The sequence below is a fragment of the Coregonus lavaretus genome (assembly GCF_964263955.1).
Source record: "Coregonus lavaretus genome assembly, chromosome: 4".
In the NCBI taxonomy this organism is placed as follows: Eukaryota; Metazoa; Chordata; class Actinopteri; order Salmoniformes; family Salmonidae; genus Coregonus; species Coregonus lavaretus.
This window is the reverse complement of record NC_139991.1, coordinates 34,683,171-34,699,854: the sequence shown is the minus strand read 5'-3', so window position 1 is coordinate 34,699,854 and position 16,684 is coordinate 34,683,171. Positions and strand designations below refer to the sequence as shown.

Below are 16,684 nucleotides of genomic sequence, written 5' to 3'. Positions count from 1 at the left end.
AAGGGAAAACAGACAGTTTAAATATGGCTCCCAATCAGAGACAACCAGCCACAGCTGACACTCGTTGCCTCTGATTGGGAGTCACTCAGGCCAACAAAGAATCAGAAGAACTAGAACCCCCAACATAGAAATATAACACATAGAATGAACACACCCTGGCTCAACATATAGAGTCCCAGAGCCAGGGTGTGACACTGCCACTGCACAATATTGCACAATGTTGATCAACATCTGACTGTCAGAATAGAAAGAGATCTCTTTTTTTCTGCGATTGAACTGATTCAATATGGAAGAGAGAACTTGTTTGAGAAATGGCAGATTATAGAAAAGTTGTCTGATACTGATATGCTCATGTCCCTCCGCTTAGTGATATGTCCCAATGTGGCTCTTACGCATCTGCTTGTAGGACTATTGTAGGCCTATGCATGAATGATGAGTATTGGACAAACAGTACATTGTCCCCTTCAATGGTTAGTGATATATATTAAAGCCTATATTTTATTTATTTGAGACAGCCAGAGTGCTGTCCTGTCCAAGTTTGTTGTGTGTTTTCCTTAACCCCACCCCCTCTCAGATATCGACCAATGGAATAAGGTGATTGAGCAGCTGGGCACGCCCTCACCAGAGTTTATGAAGAAGCTGCAGCCCACTGTCCGTAGCTACGTAGACAACAGGCCCAAATACGCAGGCCTCACCTTCCCCAAACTCTTCCCCGACTGCCTCTTCCCTGCAGACTCAGAGCACAACAAACTCAAAGGTAAGTGAGACAATAAAGTATTCTATAGCCTAAACTTTCTGGTATTTCTAATTCTATGCTTATAGCCCTTAGAGTATGTGTGTGGAGGTTGTGTAGTTTGTTTATTTGTGTATGTACGTGTGTGTTGTAGGCCTACCTACAGAAGCAGAATCTCAATCAGTAATTATATGGCATGTACACTGTATGTCTCTGTGTGATAAAGGCAAAAATGTTTTATGTCTGTGCTCAATAGTAATCTCATAAAACAAGACTCGCTCAGAGGCAGTGTGGCTCGCGAGGGGCCAGCCTAGGTGAAGTAATATAGCTTCACTTAAATTGGTTGACTTTGATGGTATACCAATTGAGGTGTACATGTTTTTTTTATTATTATTGAGGTGTACAGTGGCTTGCGAAAGTATTCACCCCCCTTGGCATTTTTCCTATTTTGTTGCCTTACAACCTGGAATTGAAATGGATTTTTGGGGGGTTTGTATCATCTGATTTACACAACATGCCTACCACTTTGAAGATACAAAATATTTTTTCTTGTGAAACAAACAAGAAATAAGACAAAAAAACAGAACTTGAGCGTGCATAACTATTCACCCCCCCAAAGTCATTACAGCTGCAAGTGTCTTGGGGTATGTCTCTATAAGCTTGGCACATCTAGCCACTGGAATTTTTGCCCATTCTTCAAGGCAAAACTGCTCCAGCTCCTTCAAGTTGGATGGGTTCTGCTGGTGTACAGCAAAAGTCATACCACAGATTCTCAATTGGATTGAGGTCTGGGCTTTGACTAGGCCATTCCAAGACATTTAAATGTTTCCCCTTAAACCACTCAAGTGTTGCTTTAGCAGTATGCTTAGGGTCATTGTCCTGCTGGAAGGTGAACCTCCGTCCCAGTCTCAAATCTCTGGAAGACTGAAACAGGTTTCCCTCAAGAATTTCCCTGTATTTAGCGCCATCCATCATTCCTTCAATTCTGACCAGTTTCCCAGTGCCTGTCGATGGAAAAACATCCCCACAGCATGATGCTTCCACCTCCATGCTTCACTGTGGGGTTGGTGTTCTTGGGGTGATGAGCGGTGTTGGGTATGCGCCAGACATAGCTTTTTCCTTGATGGCCAAAAGGCTCAATTTTAGTCTCATCTGACCAGAGTACCTTCTTCCATATGTTTGGGTAGTCTCCCACATGCCTTTTGGCGAACACCAAACGTGTTTGCTTAATATTTGTCTTTAAGAAATGGCTTTTTCTGGCCACTCTTCCATAAAGCCCAGCTCTGTGGAGTGTAAGGCTTAAAGTGGTCCTATGGACAGATACTCCAATCTCCGCTGTGGAGCTTTGCAGCTCTTTCAGGGTTATCTTTGGTCTCTTTGGTGCCTCTCTGATTAATGTCCTCCTTGCCTGGTCCGTGAGTTTTGGTGGGTGGCCCTCTCTTGGCAGGTTTGTTGTGGTGCCATATTCTTTCCATTTTTTTATAATGGATTTAATGGTGCTCCGTGGGATGTTCAAAGTTTCTGATATTTTTTTATAACCCAACCTTGATCTGTACTTCTCCACAACTTTGTCCCTGACCTGTTTGGAGAGCTCCTTGGTCTTCATGGTGCCGCTTGCTTGGTGGTGCCCCTTGCTTAGTGGTGTTGCAGAATCTGGGGCCTTTCAGAACAGGTGCACACAGGTGGACTTTATGTAACTAGTTATGTGACTTCTGAAGGTAATTGGCTGCACCAGATCTTATTTAGGGGCTTCATAGCAAAGGTGGTGAATACATATGCACGCACCACTTTTCCGTTATTAATTTTTTTGATTTCTTTGAAACAAGTAATTTTTTTCATTTCACTTCACCAATTTGGACTATTTTATGTATGTCCATTACTTGAAATCCAAATAAAAATCCATTTAAATTACAGGTTGTAATGCAACAAAATAAGAAAAACGCCAAGGGGATTGAATACTTTTGCAAGGCACTATACAGTGGGGAAAAAAAGTATTTAGTCAGCCACCAATTGTGCAAGTTTTCCCACTTAAAAAGATGAGAGAGGCCTGTAATTTTCATCATAGGTACACGTCAACTATGACAGACAAATTGAGGAATTTATTTCTCCAGAAAATCACATTGTAGGATTTTTTATTAATTTATTTGCAAATTATGGTGGAAAATAAGTATTTGGTCATCTACAAACAAGCAAGATTTCTGGCTCTCACAGACCTGTAACTTCTTCTTTAAGAGGCTCCTCTGTCCTCCACTCGTTACCTGTATTAATGGCACCTGTTTGAACTTGTTATCAGTATAAAAGACACCTGTCCACAACCTCAAACAGTCACACTCCAAACTCCACTATGGCCAAGACCAAAGAGCTGTCAAAGGAAACCAGAAACAAAATTTTAGACCTGCACCAGGCTGGGAAGACTGAATCTGCAATAGGTAAGCAGCTTGGTTTGAAGAAATCAACTGTGGGAGCAATTATTAGGAAATGGAAGGCATACAATACCACTGATAATCTCCCTCGATCTGGGGCTCCACGCAAGATCTCACCCCGTGGGGTCAAAATGATCACAAGAACGGTGAGCAAAAATCCCAGAACCACACGGGGGGGGACCTAGTGAATGACCTGCAGAGAGCTGGGACCAAAGTAACAAAGCCTACCATCAGTAACACACTACGCCGCCAGGGACTCAAATCCTGCAGTGCCAGACGTGTCCCCCTGCTTAAGCCAGTACATGTCCAGGCCCGTCCGAAGTTTGCTAGAGTGCATTTGGATGATCCAGAAGAGGATTGGGAGAATGTCATGTGGTCAGATGAAACCAAAATATAACTTTTTGGTAAAAACTCAACACGTCGTTTTTGGAGGACAAAGAATGCTGAGTTGCATCCAAAGAACACCATACCTAATGTGAAGCATGGGGGTGGAAACATCATACTTTGGGGCTGTTTTTCTGCAAAGAGACCAGGACGACTGATCCGTGTAAAGGAAAGAATGAATGGGGCCATGTATCGTGAGATTTTGAGTGAAAACCTCCTTCCATCAGCAAGGGCATTGAAGATTAAACGTGGCTGGGTCTTTCAGCATGACAATGATCCCAAACACACCGCCCGGGCAACGAAGGAGTGGCTTCGTAAGAAGCATTTCAAGGTCCTGGAGTGGCCTAGCCAGTCTCCAGATCTCAACCCCATAGAAAATCTTTGGAGGGAGTTGAAAGTCCGTGTTGCCCAGCGACAGCCCCAAAACATCACTGCTCTAGAGGAGATCTGCATGGAGGAATGGGCCAAAATACCAGCAACAGTGTGTGAAAACCTTGTGAAGACTTACAGAAAACGTTTGACCTGTGTCATTGCCAACAAAGGGTATATAACAAAGGATTGAGAAACTTTTGTTATTGACCAAATACTTATTTTCCACCATAATTTGCAAATAAATTCATTAAAAATCCTACAATGTGATTTTCTGGATTTTCTTTTCTCATTTTTTCTGTCATAGTTGACGTGTACCTATGATGAAAATTACAGGCCTCTCTCATCTTTTTAAGTGGGAGAACTTGCACAATTGGTGGCTGACTAAATACTTTTTTTCCCCACTGTACATGTATTTTTTATTTTTCAGAAATCAAGAAAAGTTTACTCGCCTGCTTACATTTTTCATTTGAACAGGGATAACTATCAGCCACCCAAAGAGTGGCTGATTACATTACTATTGAAGCAGGAGGCAAATGGTCAATATAAAAGCCATGTACACCTCAAAAACTGGAGACTGCTCACTTTATTGTGCTGTGATACCCATATTCTATCAAAAATGCACTTAGAATGAAGAAATTAATAAGTAGAATTAACCAAAGTCAGCAATCTGGCTACATTAGTGACAATATTCATTATTTTCTTGAAACTATTGAACATTATGAAAAGGAAGAAAAGGCAGGTTTGATGTTTATTGCAGCTTTTGAGAAGGCTTTTGGTAAGATAAAATTGGATTTCATTTATGGATGCCTTCAGTATTTTAGTAGTTTATTCAATGGTTTGGGGTCTTCTATCCAAAACCAGTGAGTAAAGCAGTGAATAATGGGTATTTATCTGACAACTTTGAGTTATTTAGAGGGCCCCGACTATCGCCTTATTTATTCTTATTGGTTAGAGACATACCATTTTCATTTGGAAAACAACAAATTGGTTGCCTTCACACACAAATTCCACTCTTTCTGGGAGGAGCAGTTTGATACTCCCATCCCTTGAAAACAGGTTTTTGGCTTGATTTATAAAACAACATTAGACGCCATCTTCAGTTGAAGATATTGTAAAAATATCTGGCTACAAACAAGATGATGGTGCATCGAAGAATCACATTTGTGCCGTTTTTGTGGTGTGGAGTATTTGCAAAAGAAAATCTGGTATTGCCCCATAGTTGTTAACTTTGTGGTCCTCTGTAGCTCAGTTGGTAGAGCACGGCGCTTGTAACGCCAAGGTAGTGGGTTCGATCCCCGGGACCACCCATACACAAAAAATGTATGCACAAATGACTGTAAGTCGCTTTGGATAAAAGCGTCTGCTAAATGGCATATTATTATTATAACTTTATTTTCTATAATAGTTTTTTCAAAATAGTTTTTTTGTATTTTTACACCCTTTTTCTTCCCAATTTCGTGATATCCAATTGCTATCCAATTACGATCTTATCTCATCGCTGCAACTCCTCAATAGGCTCGGGAGAGGCGAAGGTCGAGTCATGCGTCCTACGAAACATGACCCTCCAAGCCGCGCTGCTTCTTAACACCCGCTCACTTGACCCGGGCAAATTGTGCACCGCCCTATGGGACTCTCGGTCACAGCTGGATCGAACCCCAGGCTGTAGTGACGCCTCAACACTGCGATGCAGTGACTTAGACCACTGCGCCACTCGGGAGTCCCGTAGTTGCTAACTTTTGGGTAAAAGTAAAACAGTGGTTACTCCCTGTTTTGTTATAATAATAAAATAATAAATAATTGGTCATTTAGCAGACGCTCTTATCCAGAGCGACTAGGGTTAAGTGCCTTGCTCAAGGGCACATCGACAGATTTTTCACCTAGTCGGCTCGGGGATTAGAACCAGCGACCTTTCGGTTACTGGCACAACGCTCTTAACCACTAAGCTACCTGCCGCCCACCACTAAGCTACCTGCCGTTATATCTCCACCAACAGTTATATTGGGTGACTTAAGGGATAGAAGCAACACGATATACAATCTCTTAATTCTGCTGGGGAAAGCTTTCCTTTTTTAAACTTCTAAATATCTGTCAAACACTTTTATACACTAGAAGGATTGATCAACAAAAAAAAATAATGGGAGGTCTCCAGATTTTACTGATAAGTGTGACCAAATAACAAGTCAAGAGAGATGGGCCTGATTTCATAGGCAAAGGAAATGTGCTCCTGATCGATAGTCATATGACAATTCTAGTTGTTGTTATTATTATATTTTTATATTTTTTTTATTGTGTTATTTTTTTAAATGTCCTTTTGTAGTTTGTTAGAGTAATTGCTTGTTTGTTTTTGTGTGTCCAACACACTGAGGTATTGGGCTGAAGAGGGTGGGGTGTTCTGGGGGAGGCGTGGCGGTAGTCTGGGGGACCATGAACCTTCTCTATTGTGGGATGGTTAATGCAATGGCTGTCAATGGTATTACATACCTATGATTGTTTTTTAAATGAAGGAAATAAATACCATCAAAAATAAATATTTTAAATAATAAAAATAGTTTAGTCCTCAAAAAAAAATAATGAATTCAGAGGAAGATGTTTTAAACCAAGACATCATGCACTACATTTCCCTCTACATTTCCCAATAAATATTCCTACAGGAGGCTACCAGAGAAAATCCTTGTAAGGTAGCTTAGTGGGTAAGAGCGTTGTGCCAGTAACCGAAAGGTCGCTGGTTCTAATCCCCGAGCCGACTAGGTGAAAAATCTGTCGGTGCCCTTAAGCAAGGCACTTAACCCTAATTGCTCATGTAAGTCGCTCTGGATAAGAGCGTCTGCTAAGTGACTAAAATGTAAATGTAAATATATCCGAGGAAGATTCCCTAAATACAGTATAATGAAATCTGCTGCTCTGGTGTGTTGTTGTTTCCTGGTGCTGCTGCTAATGTTGTATGTTTGGGAAGGAAATTCACAGGTATCACTCTATATTCCTCATGCTGCCTGCTGCCAGCCTGATCTCTGCAGATACAAGTGGAAAGGGGTGATAAGAGGAATATACCCACTGAGTCATAGAGTCCTGTGTAGCTCAGTTGGTAGAGCATGGCGTTTGCAACGCCAGGGTTGTGGGTTCGATTCCCACGGGGGGCCAGTATGAAAATGTATGCACTCACTAACTGTAAGTCGCTCTGGATAAAATATAAAGAAATAGAGGCCAAATACTGGACACAGTAGAGTTGGAAGGAAGCGTAAAGTTAGAGCGATTTGTATTTGAGAGGGAGTGTGTTAGAGAGAGACTGTTTTAGAGCTACTGTGTTACAAAAACTGTGGTAAACCATTTTTACACTACTGAGCCCAGCTGACCTGTACTGTGCTGGCCTGGTTACACATCCACCATGGACAAAATTAAAATAACATATCTGAGCCAGCACATTACGGTTCAGGTCAGCACGATAATGTGAAAAGAATATGAGAGCACTGTGTACGTAACTGTCAGTGGAGGCTGCTGATGGGAGGATGGCTCATAATAAGGGCTGGAATGGAGTCAATGGAATGGCATCAAACACATCAAAGACGTGGTTTCCATGTGTTTGTTACCATTCCATTGACTCCATTCCAGCCATTATTATGAGCTGTCCTCCTCTCAGCAGCCTCCACTGGTATCTGTACTGTAGGCTGGAAATCCTCTCCGGCATAAAGCTAGTGGAGTCGTGGCCTTTGGTTACACTGCATGCTAAGAGAGCTGCTATACTAGAGATGTGAGTCGCTCAGAGGAGGGAGTGACTGATCGGCCATTTTGGAGATTGCTATTGCTGGCCTCTAGCTGCTGGCTTCTCTTCTGACATAAATTGGCATGTTAGTGTGTTGAACCATAATATTCCCTGAGTGTTAAGCCTTGACTGTGGTGCTATGGAAACAGAGGAGGGATAATCTTAAAGGCACTGTAAACTATTGTCTCACAGTTTGCCTGTGTCTGAAATGGCACCCTATTCCCTATATAGCACACTACCTTTGACCAGAGCCCTGGTCAAACGTAGTGCACTACATAGGGGATAAGGTGCCCTTTCGGACGCAGACTGTTTGATACAGTGTGTTATTGATGATTGATTTTCTTCCTCTCTCATGTCCTTTGCCTTGACTCTGACCCCTGTATGGAACCTGAATATGCTTCTCTCTCTGTCTCCACAGCTAGCCAGGCCAGAGATCTGTTGTCTAAGATGTTGATTATTGATCCAGCCAAGCGGATACAAGTGGACGAAGCCTTACAGCACCCCTACATCAACGTTTGGTACGACCCAGCCGAGGTGGAGGCGGTGAGTAGGAGGAGCATAGAATGAGAATGAAGGAATTAGAATGACATCATTCTATGAGGATGAATCTGTACCCAGCTATCACATAATGTTCTGAGAACAATATGTTTCTTAGAGCTTGGTGAGATGGTGGTTTTTATTTTGCATACAACCTTCCCACAATTGGTGCAGGATAGTTGTTTGGCTTTGGAAAATTCTCAGCACATTTAAGAACCTGAAAAAAATAAGTTATTTTCTTGATATTTCATTACTTTAACAGAATGTTTCCTAAAAGTTCAAACATGGTTACATTTCAGTTAAAATTTGGTAATGTTCTAGGAATGTTCTCCAACTGGTTTAATATTGGGAATGTTCTCAAAAGGTTCAGAACATTAAGAAACAACATTCTTCTGTGGGATTTGCTGTACTTCAGCATAGCGTTTCCTCCGTTTCCTCATGGTTCTATTTAAAGTCATGTTCTCAAATTGTTCCGAGAACATTAAGACAACGTTCCATAAAAAGCACAATAAAATGTTTACGTTCAGAGAACGTTCTAAGAATGTTATTTAAAAACATACATTCAGTTCTCAGAACGTGAAGAAAACTTTCCATAAAAAACACAAGAAAACTTTAGTAACGTTCAGAGAATGTTCTAAGAATGTTATTTAAAAACATTACATTCTTAGCATCAGCAAAACATATTGAAATATTCCATAACGTTTTTAGGAAGTTATTCAATTAATACAACTTCACAGGAAAACATTAAAGGAACCAGAGTAAATTGTTCTCAGAACATCCCTGCAACCTAAAAATAAAAGTTCCCAGAAAAGTCAAAATATTCACTTCTGTTTTCAGGAAAGGTATGACTTTTTTCCCACAACCAATGTGAAACCAAAAACATACATTCCCACAACTACCAAGGAACCAGATGTGCTAGCTGGGTAGCCAGAATGAGAGTGGCAGCCTTATAGATTAGTAGCCCTAGCTCAATCCTATAGCTCGTCGCCCGTTTAGTTAAGCCTGTTTCCATTTGCCTTGTGTTTGTATTAGAGGTGTGTAGATATATACTGTAGGTAATGGTTACTATGGGAACTGTCCGGAGAGAGTGCATTTTCTATATATATATATATTATTATTTTATTTTTTTTATTTTTTTTTACATCTCATAATTTTTTTTTTTTGTCAAACCTTTTATGGTCATCCCCTACCCACTTAGGCTTATAGAAACATGTACGCATGCTACTGACAATCATGAACTGTAGATACATCCCAGCAGGCTAAACTGGTTGTTTTGCCGGCGGGAATGTGCATGATTCCTCAAATAGGACACATACACACAGTGTCAATACTTTTGGAGAATACACTACATTATCCTCCAAGGGTTGTGAATGATGGGAGTCATGTGATAAGGACAGATCTTACTGGAACATAATAGACATAATAGCAGGCATTTATTGAGGTCCACTGGTTATGTGCTTATGCATTAAGTATAGTCATTCCCTCTTGAAGACCTTTGTCATTATGAGATAATGTGAGATTGGGAAAAAGCCATTTGCAGCCCGTCTCTTGCTTGATGAATTCTTTAGATGCAATACACACAAAGTATGCCTATTTGCCTATGCATAATGCAATACAGTATGAATGGCTTTCCCTGAACTGTAATACAGTGAGCATACATAGGACTGGGGTGGTGCATGTAAGCTAACCGTCTCTGTTAGCCTGGAACGACTTTATATGAAAGAAGTGTACAAATATACAGTATGAACAGCTCTCAACAAGATAAATTAATACAATGATCAAGTTTATTGTTACTTCCTTATTTGAGATCGAATCACACACCTTCACTATAATATCTTTGTTTGGAAATATGAATATGCGTTTTAAAGTATTATATGACTTTTAATGTGGGGAGAACAAGTATTTGATACACTGCCGATTTTGCAGGTTTTCCTACTTACAAAGCATGTAGAGGTCTGTAATTTTTATCATAGGTACACTTCAACTGTGAGAGACTGAATCTAAAACCAAAATCCAGAAAATCACATTTTATGATTTTTAAGTAATTAATTTGCATTTTATTGCATGACATAAGTATTTGATCACCTACCAACCAGTAGGAATTCCGGCTCTCACAGACCTGTTAGTTTTTCTTTAAGAAGCCCTCCTGTTCTCCACTCATTACCTGTATTAACTGCACCTGTTTGAACTCATTACCTGTATAAAAGACACCTGTCCACACACTCAATCAAACAGACTCCAACCTCTCCACAATGGCCAAAACCAGAGAGCTGTGTAAGGACATCAGGGATAAAATTGTAGACCTGCACAAGGCTGGGATGGGCTACAGGACAATAGGCAAGCAGCTTGGTGAGAAGGCAACAACTGTTGGCGCAATTATTAGAAAATGGAAGAAGTTCAAGATGACGGTCAATCATCCTCGGTCTGGGGCTCCATGCAAGATCTCACCTCGTGCGGCATCAATGATCATGAGGAAGGTGAGGGATCAGCCCAGAACTACACGGCAGGACCTGGTCAATGACCTGAAGAGAGCTGGGACTACAGTCTCAAAGAAAACCATTAGTAACACACTACGCCGTCATGGATTAAAATCCTGCAGCGCACGCAAGGTCCCCCTGCTCAAGCCAGCGCATGTCCAGGCCCGTCTGAAGTTTGCCAATGACCATCTGGATGATCCAGAGGAGGAATGGGAGAAGGTCATGTGGTCTGAGACAAAAATAGAGCTTTTTGGTCTAAACTCCACTCGCCGTGTTTGGAGGAAGAAGAAGGATGAGTACAACCCCAAGAACACCATCCCAACCGTGAAGCATGGAGGTGGAAACATCATTCTTTGGGGATGCTTTTCTGCAAAGGGGACAGGACGACTGCACCGTATTGAGGGGAGGATGGATGGGGCCATGTATTGCGAGATCTTGGCCAACAACCTCCTTCCCTCAGTAAGAGCATTGGAGATGGGTCGTGGCTGGGTCTTCCAGCATGACAACGACCCGAAACACACAGCCAGGGCAACTAAGGAGTGGCTCCGTAAGAAGCATCTCAAGGTCCTGGAGTGGCCAAGCCAGTCTCCAGACCTGAACCCAATAGAAAATATTTGGAGGGAGCTGAAAGTCCGTATTGCCCAGCGACAGCCCCGAAACCTGAAGGATCTGGAGAAGGTCTGTATGGAGGAGTGGGCCAAAATCCCTGCTGCAGTGTGTGCAAACCTGGTCAAGACCTACAGTGTCAAGAATGCTGTAGGTGGGTGTAGTGGTGGAATCAAGCGCAGGACACCGAAGTATAGTCCAAAAGACTTTAGTGCAATTCCCAACAAGGGAAAAATCGAACACACTGGCCCGAAGGCGAAACTACGCACGAAGGCGACAAAACAAAAGGCGCACAAACTTATAGGACACTAATTACACTAAACGAGAACAGGTGTCACAACAAACAGACAAAAGCAAACGAACATAGAAACATGCAACGGTGGCAGCTAGTATTCCGGAGACAACGAACGCCGAAGCCTGCCCGAACAAGGAAGAGAGGCAGCCTCGGCCGAAACCGTGACAGTACCCCTCCCTTGACGCGCGGCTCCAGACGTGCGCCGACTCCGGCCTCGGGGACGACCAGGAGGACGCGGAGCAGGGTGCGTCGGGTGCCCACGATGGAATTCCGTCAGGAGAGACGGGTCCAAAATGTCTCTCCTCGGCACCCAGCACCGTTCCTCCGGACCGTACCCCTCCCACTCCACTAGATATTGGAGACCCCCCATCCGACGTCTCGAATCCAAGATGGACCTCACGGAGTACGCCGGTGCCCCCTCGATGTCCAATGGGGGCGGAGGAGTCTCCCTGATCTCACTTTCTTGGAGTGGGCCAGCTACCACCGGCCTGAGAAGAGACACATGGAACGAGGGGTTAATACTTTTATATTCAACAGGTAGTTGTAATTTGTAACACACCTCGTTCAACCTTCTCAGGACTTTAAATGGCCCTACAAACCGCCGACCCAGTTTCCGACAGGGCAGGCGGAGGGGCAGGTTTCTGGTAGAGAGCCAGACTCGATCACCAGGTGCGTACACCGGTCCCTCACTGCGGTGGAGATCGGCGCTCGCCTTATGACGACGGAGGGCCCGCTGCAGGTGGACGTGTGCAGCGTTCCATGTCTCCTCCGAGCGCCGCGCCCACTCATCCACCGCAGGAGCCTCGATCTGGCTCTGCTGCCAAGGTGCCAGAACCGGCTGGTAACCTAACACACATTGGAAAGGGGTTAGGTTAGTGGAGGAATGGCGTAGGGAATTCTGGGCCATCTCGGCCCAGGGAACGTACCTTGCCCACTCCTCCGGCCGGTCCTGGCAGTATGTTCTAAGAAACCTACCCACATCCTGGTTCACGCGTTCCACCTGCCCATTACTCTCCGGGTGGTAACCCGAGGTGAGGCTCACCGAGACCCCCAACCGCTCCATAAAGGCTCTCCAGACCCTGGAGGTCAATTGGGGACCTCGATCAGACACAATATCCTCGGGTACCCCGTAGTGCCGGAACACATGGGGGAATAGTGCTTCGGCAGTTTGCAGGGCAGTAGGAAGGCCCGGCATGGGGAGCAAACGACAGGCCTTAGAAAACCGGTCCACAACGACCAGTATAGTGGTATTCCCCTGTGAAGGAGGAAGGTCAGTAAGGAAATCCACCGAGAGGTGGGACCATGGTCGTTGTGGAACGGGCAGGGGTAGTAACTTACCCCTAGGCAGATGTCTAGGCGCCTTACACTGGGCGCACACCGAGCAGGAGGAAACATAAACCCTCACATCCCTTGCCAACGTGGGCCACCAGTACTTGGCACTAAGACAGTGCACTGTCCGGCCGATACCAGGGTGTCCAGAGGAGGGTGACGTGTGAGCCCAATAGATCAATCGATCCCGAACCTCGAGCGGAACGTACTTCCGACCCTCCGGGCATTGCGGTGGACTAGGGTCGGTGCGTAACGCCCGCTCGAGCTCAGCATCGACCTCCCACACTACCGGTGCCACCAGACACGACTCCGGCAGTATGGGAGTGGGCTCCACGGACCTCTCCTCCGTGTCATATCGCCGAGACAGTGCATCTGCCTTACCGTTCTGTGACCCAGGGATGTACGTGATCTTAAATGTAAACCGGGTCAAAAACATATTCCATCTTGCCTGGCGAGGGTTCAGCCTCCTCGCTGCCCGGATGTACTCCAGGTTACGGTGGTCCGTCAAAATGAGGAAAGGGTGTTGAGCCCCCTCAAGCCAGTGCCTCCACACCTTTAGGGCCTGTACCACGGCTAACAGCTCCCTGTCCCCTACGTCATAGTTTCGCTCCGCCGGACTGAGCTTCTTGGAATAAAAAGCACAGGGGCGGAGTTTAGGTGGCGCGCCTGACCGTTGTGAAAGCACGGCTCCTATACCGGCCTCTGACGCGTCCACCTCTACCTGAAATGGCAAGGAGGGATCCGGATGCGCCAGCACCGGGGCCGAGGTAAACAGGTCCTTCAGCCTCCCAAACGCCCTGTCCGCCTCAGCAGACCACTGCAGACGCACCGGACCCCCCTTCAAAAGAGACGTGATGGGAGCTGCCACCTGTCCAAAACCCCGGATAAACCTCCGGTAGTAATTCGCAAACCCCAAAAACTGCTGCACCTCCTTCACAGTGGTTGGTGTTTGCCAATTACGCACGGCTGATACCCGGTCTACCTCCATCTTCACCCCTGACGCAGACAACTGATACCCCAAAAAGGAGACCGACTCCTGGAAAAACAGACACTTCTCTGCCTTCACATACAGGTCGTGCTCCACCAGCCTCCGCAACACTCTGCGCACCAGGGCCACATGCTCGACTCGGGTAGGCGAGTACACGAGAATGTCATCTATGTACACAACCACCCCCTGCCCCTGCATGTCCCTGAAGATCTCATCCACGAATGATTGGAAAACTGACGGAGCGTTCATCAACCCGTATGGCATGACAAGATACTCGTAATGGCCCGAGGTGGTACTAAAGGCTGTCTTCCATTCATCGCCCTTCCTGATGCGCACCAAGTTGTACGCGCTCCTGAGATCTAATTTAGTGAAGAAATGCGCCCCATGCAATGACTCAGTCATGGTCGCAATCAGCGGGAGTGGATAACTGTACTTCACCGTGATCTGATTGAGACCACGGTAATCGATGCACGGGCGTAAACCACCATCCTTTTTCTTCACAAAAAAGAAACTCGAGGACGCAGGGGAAGTGGAAGGCCGTATGTATCCTTGTCTCAGAGATTCGTCTATGTAAGTCTCCATAGCTTTCTTCTCCTCCTGAGACAGAGGATACACATGGCTCCGTGGGAGCGCAGCTCCTGCCTGGAGGTCTATCGCACAATCTCCCTGCCTATGGGGCGGCAACCGCGTCGCCCTCGACTTACTAAACGCAATAGCCAAATCCCCATACTCAGGGGGAACGTGCAATGCGGGCACCTGGTTTGGACTCTCCACCGAGGTAGCCCCTACGGAAACGCCCAAACATCGACCCACACACTGGGCAGACCACTCCATCAGAGCCCTCTCCTGCCACGAAATAGATGGGTTATGGGTACTCAACCAGGGCATGCCCAGCACCACCGGATACGCAGGCGAGTCGATCAGAAATAGCTGAATCATCTCCTGATGACCCCCCTGTGCACACATCCTAAGTGGCGCAGTGACCTCCCTGATCAAGCCCGCACCCAACGGACGGCTATCTAGGGCATGAACGGGGAAAGGGACGTCAACAGGGAGAAGGGGAATCCCTAAGGCTAAACAAAACTTCTTATCAACAAAATTCCCAGCCGCGCCTGAATCTACCAGCGCCTTATGCTGGGAATGAGGTGCTACCTGTGGAAAACGCACAGGTATACAGAAATGTGCAACAGAGAGCTCTGGGTGAGTGGGGCGCCTACTCACCTGGAAGGACTCCCCAGTGCGGGACCTGTCGTCCTCTCCCCTAGGAGGCCATCCCCAGCACCTAGCCGCGGTGTGTCCTCCCCGACCACAGTTGGTGCAGGAGATGGACCCCCTCGTAAGCCGACCCCTCCTCTCTCCAGCGCCAGCGCCCCCGAGCTCCATGGGGCACGGCTCGGAGGCGCTGGAGGGTGAAATGGACGGACCCCCCTCGGAACGTCCGCGGGTAGCTAGCAGGTTATCCAGCCTGATGGACATGTCGACCAACTGGTCGAACGAGAGGCTGGTGTCCCTACAGGCCAGCTCCCGACGGACGTCCTCGCGTAGACTACATCTGTAGTGATCGATGAGAGCCCGCTCATTCCACCCTGCATCCGCCGCTAGAATACGGAATTCTAGGGCGAACTCCTGGGCACTCCTCCTCCCCTGCCGGAGGAAGACCAGACGCTCCCCCGCCGCTTTCCCCTCCGGGGGATGGTCAAACACCGCCTTGAAGCGGCGGGAGAACTCGTCGTAGGTGATGGTGTCCGCGTCGATCCTCCTCCACTCTGCGTTGGCCCATTCCAACGCCTTCCCGGAAAGGCAGGAGATCAGGGCGGACACGCTCTCATGTCCCGAGGGCGCCGGGTGCACGGTGGCCAGGTACAGCTCCACCTGGAGAAGGAATCCCTGACACCCGGCCGCGGTCCCATCGTAGGCCCTCGGGAGCGAGAGTCGAACTCCTCTGGGTTCCGGAGCGGGAATGGGCAGACTTGCCGATGGTGCTGGCAGAGAGGATGGCGGTGGAGGAGTCCCCCAGCCTCGGATGGTGGTGATCACCTCCTGCAGTGCGGACCCCATCTGCAGGATCTGGTCACTCTGTTCACGGACCTTTTCCTCCAGCGTCGCCTGGGCTGCTGCGGCTCCTGCTGATTCCATTCTTGATGGTGTGTGATTCTGTCAAGAATGCTGTAGGTGGGTGTAGTGGTGGAATCAAGCGCAGGACACCGAAGTATAGTCCAAAAGACTTTAGTGCAATTCCCAACAAGGGAAAAATCGAACACACTGGCCCGAAGGCGAAACTACGCACGAAGGCGACAAAACAAAAGGCGCACAAACCATGTGCGTAAAACGCTCCAACACAGTGGAGTAAAGCTCAACCGAGCGAATAAGTAATATATATTACAAGCACAACACACGACAGAAAAACAATCACACACAACACTAGACAAACACAACGAGAAACTTATAGGACACTAATTACACTAAACGAGAACAGGTGTCACAACAAACAGACAAAAGCAAACGAACATAGAAACATGCAACGGTGGCAGCTAGTATTCCGGAGACAACGAACGCCGAAGCCTGCCCGAACAAGGAAGAGAGGCAGCCTCGGCCGAAACCGTGACATACAGGAAACATATGATCTCTGTAATTGGAAACGAAAGGTTTTTGTTTTAGATTCCGTCTCTCACAGTTGAAGTGTTCCTATGATAAAAAATTACAGACCTCTACATGCTTTGTAAGTAGGAAAACCTGCAATATCGGCAGTGTATCAAATACTTGTTCTTCCCACTGTATATATT

The 16,684-nt window shown here is 46.2% G+C and overlaps 1 protein-coding gene across 13 annotated transcripts in view; it reads left to right on the top strand.

Moving 5' to 3' along the window:
- Positions 1-16,684, top strand: part of mapk10 (mitogen-activated protein kinase 10) — a gene marked incomplete at both ends in the record, with an annotated part of 72,092 nt that overhangs the window by 36,161 nt on the left and 19,247 nt on the right. For 7 of the 13 annotated variants that reach the window (XM_084160548.1, XM_084160556.1, XM_084160546.1 and 4 more), the window contains one exon: positions 575-757. In XM_084160548.1, coding sequence (XP_084016674.1) covers positions 575-757 — 183 coding nt within the window. Of the gene's footprint in view, positions 1-574; positions 758-8,087; positions 8,228-16,684 lie in introns of all 13 variants that reach the window. The other 6 variants (XM_084160545.1, XM_084160551.1, XM_084160550.1 and 3 more) reach the window with 3 other exon arrangements.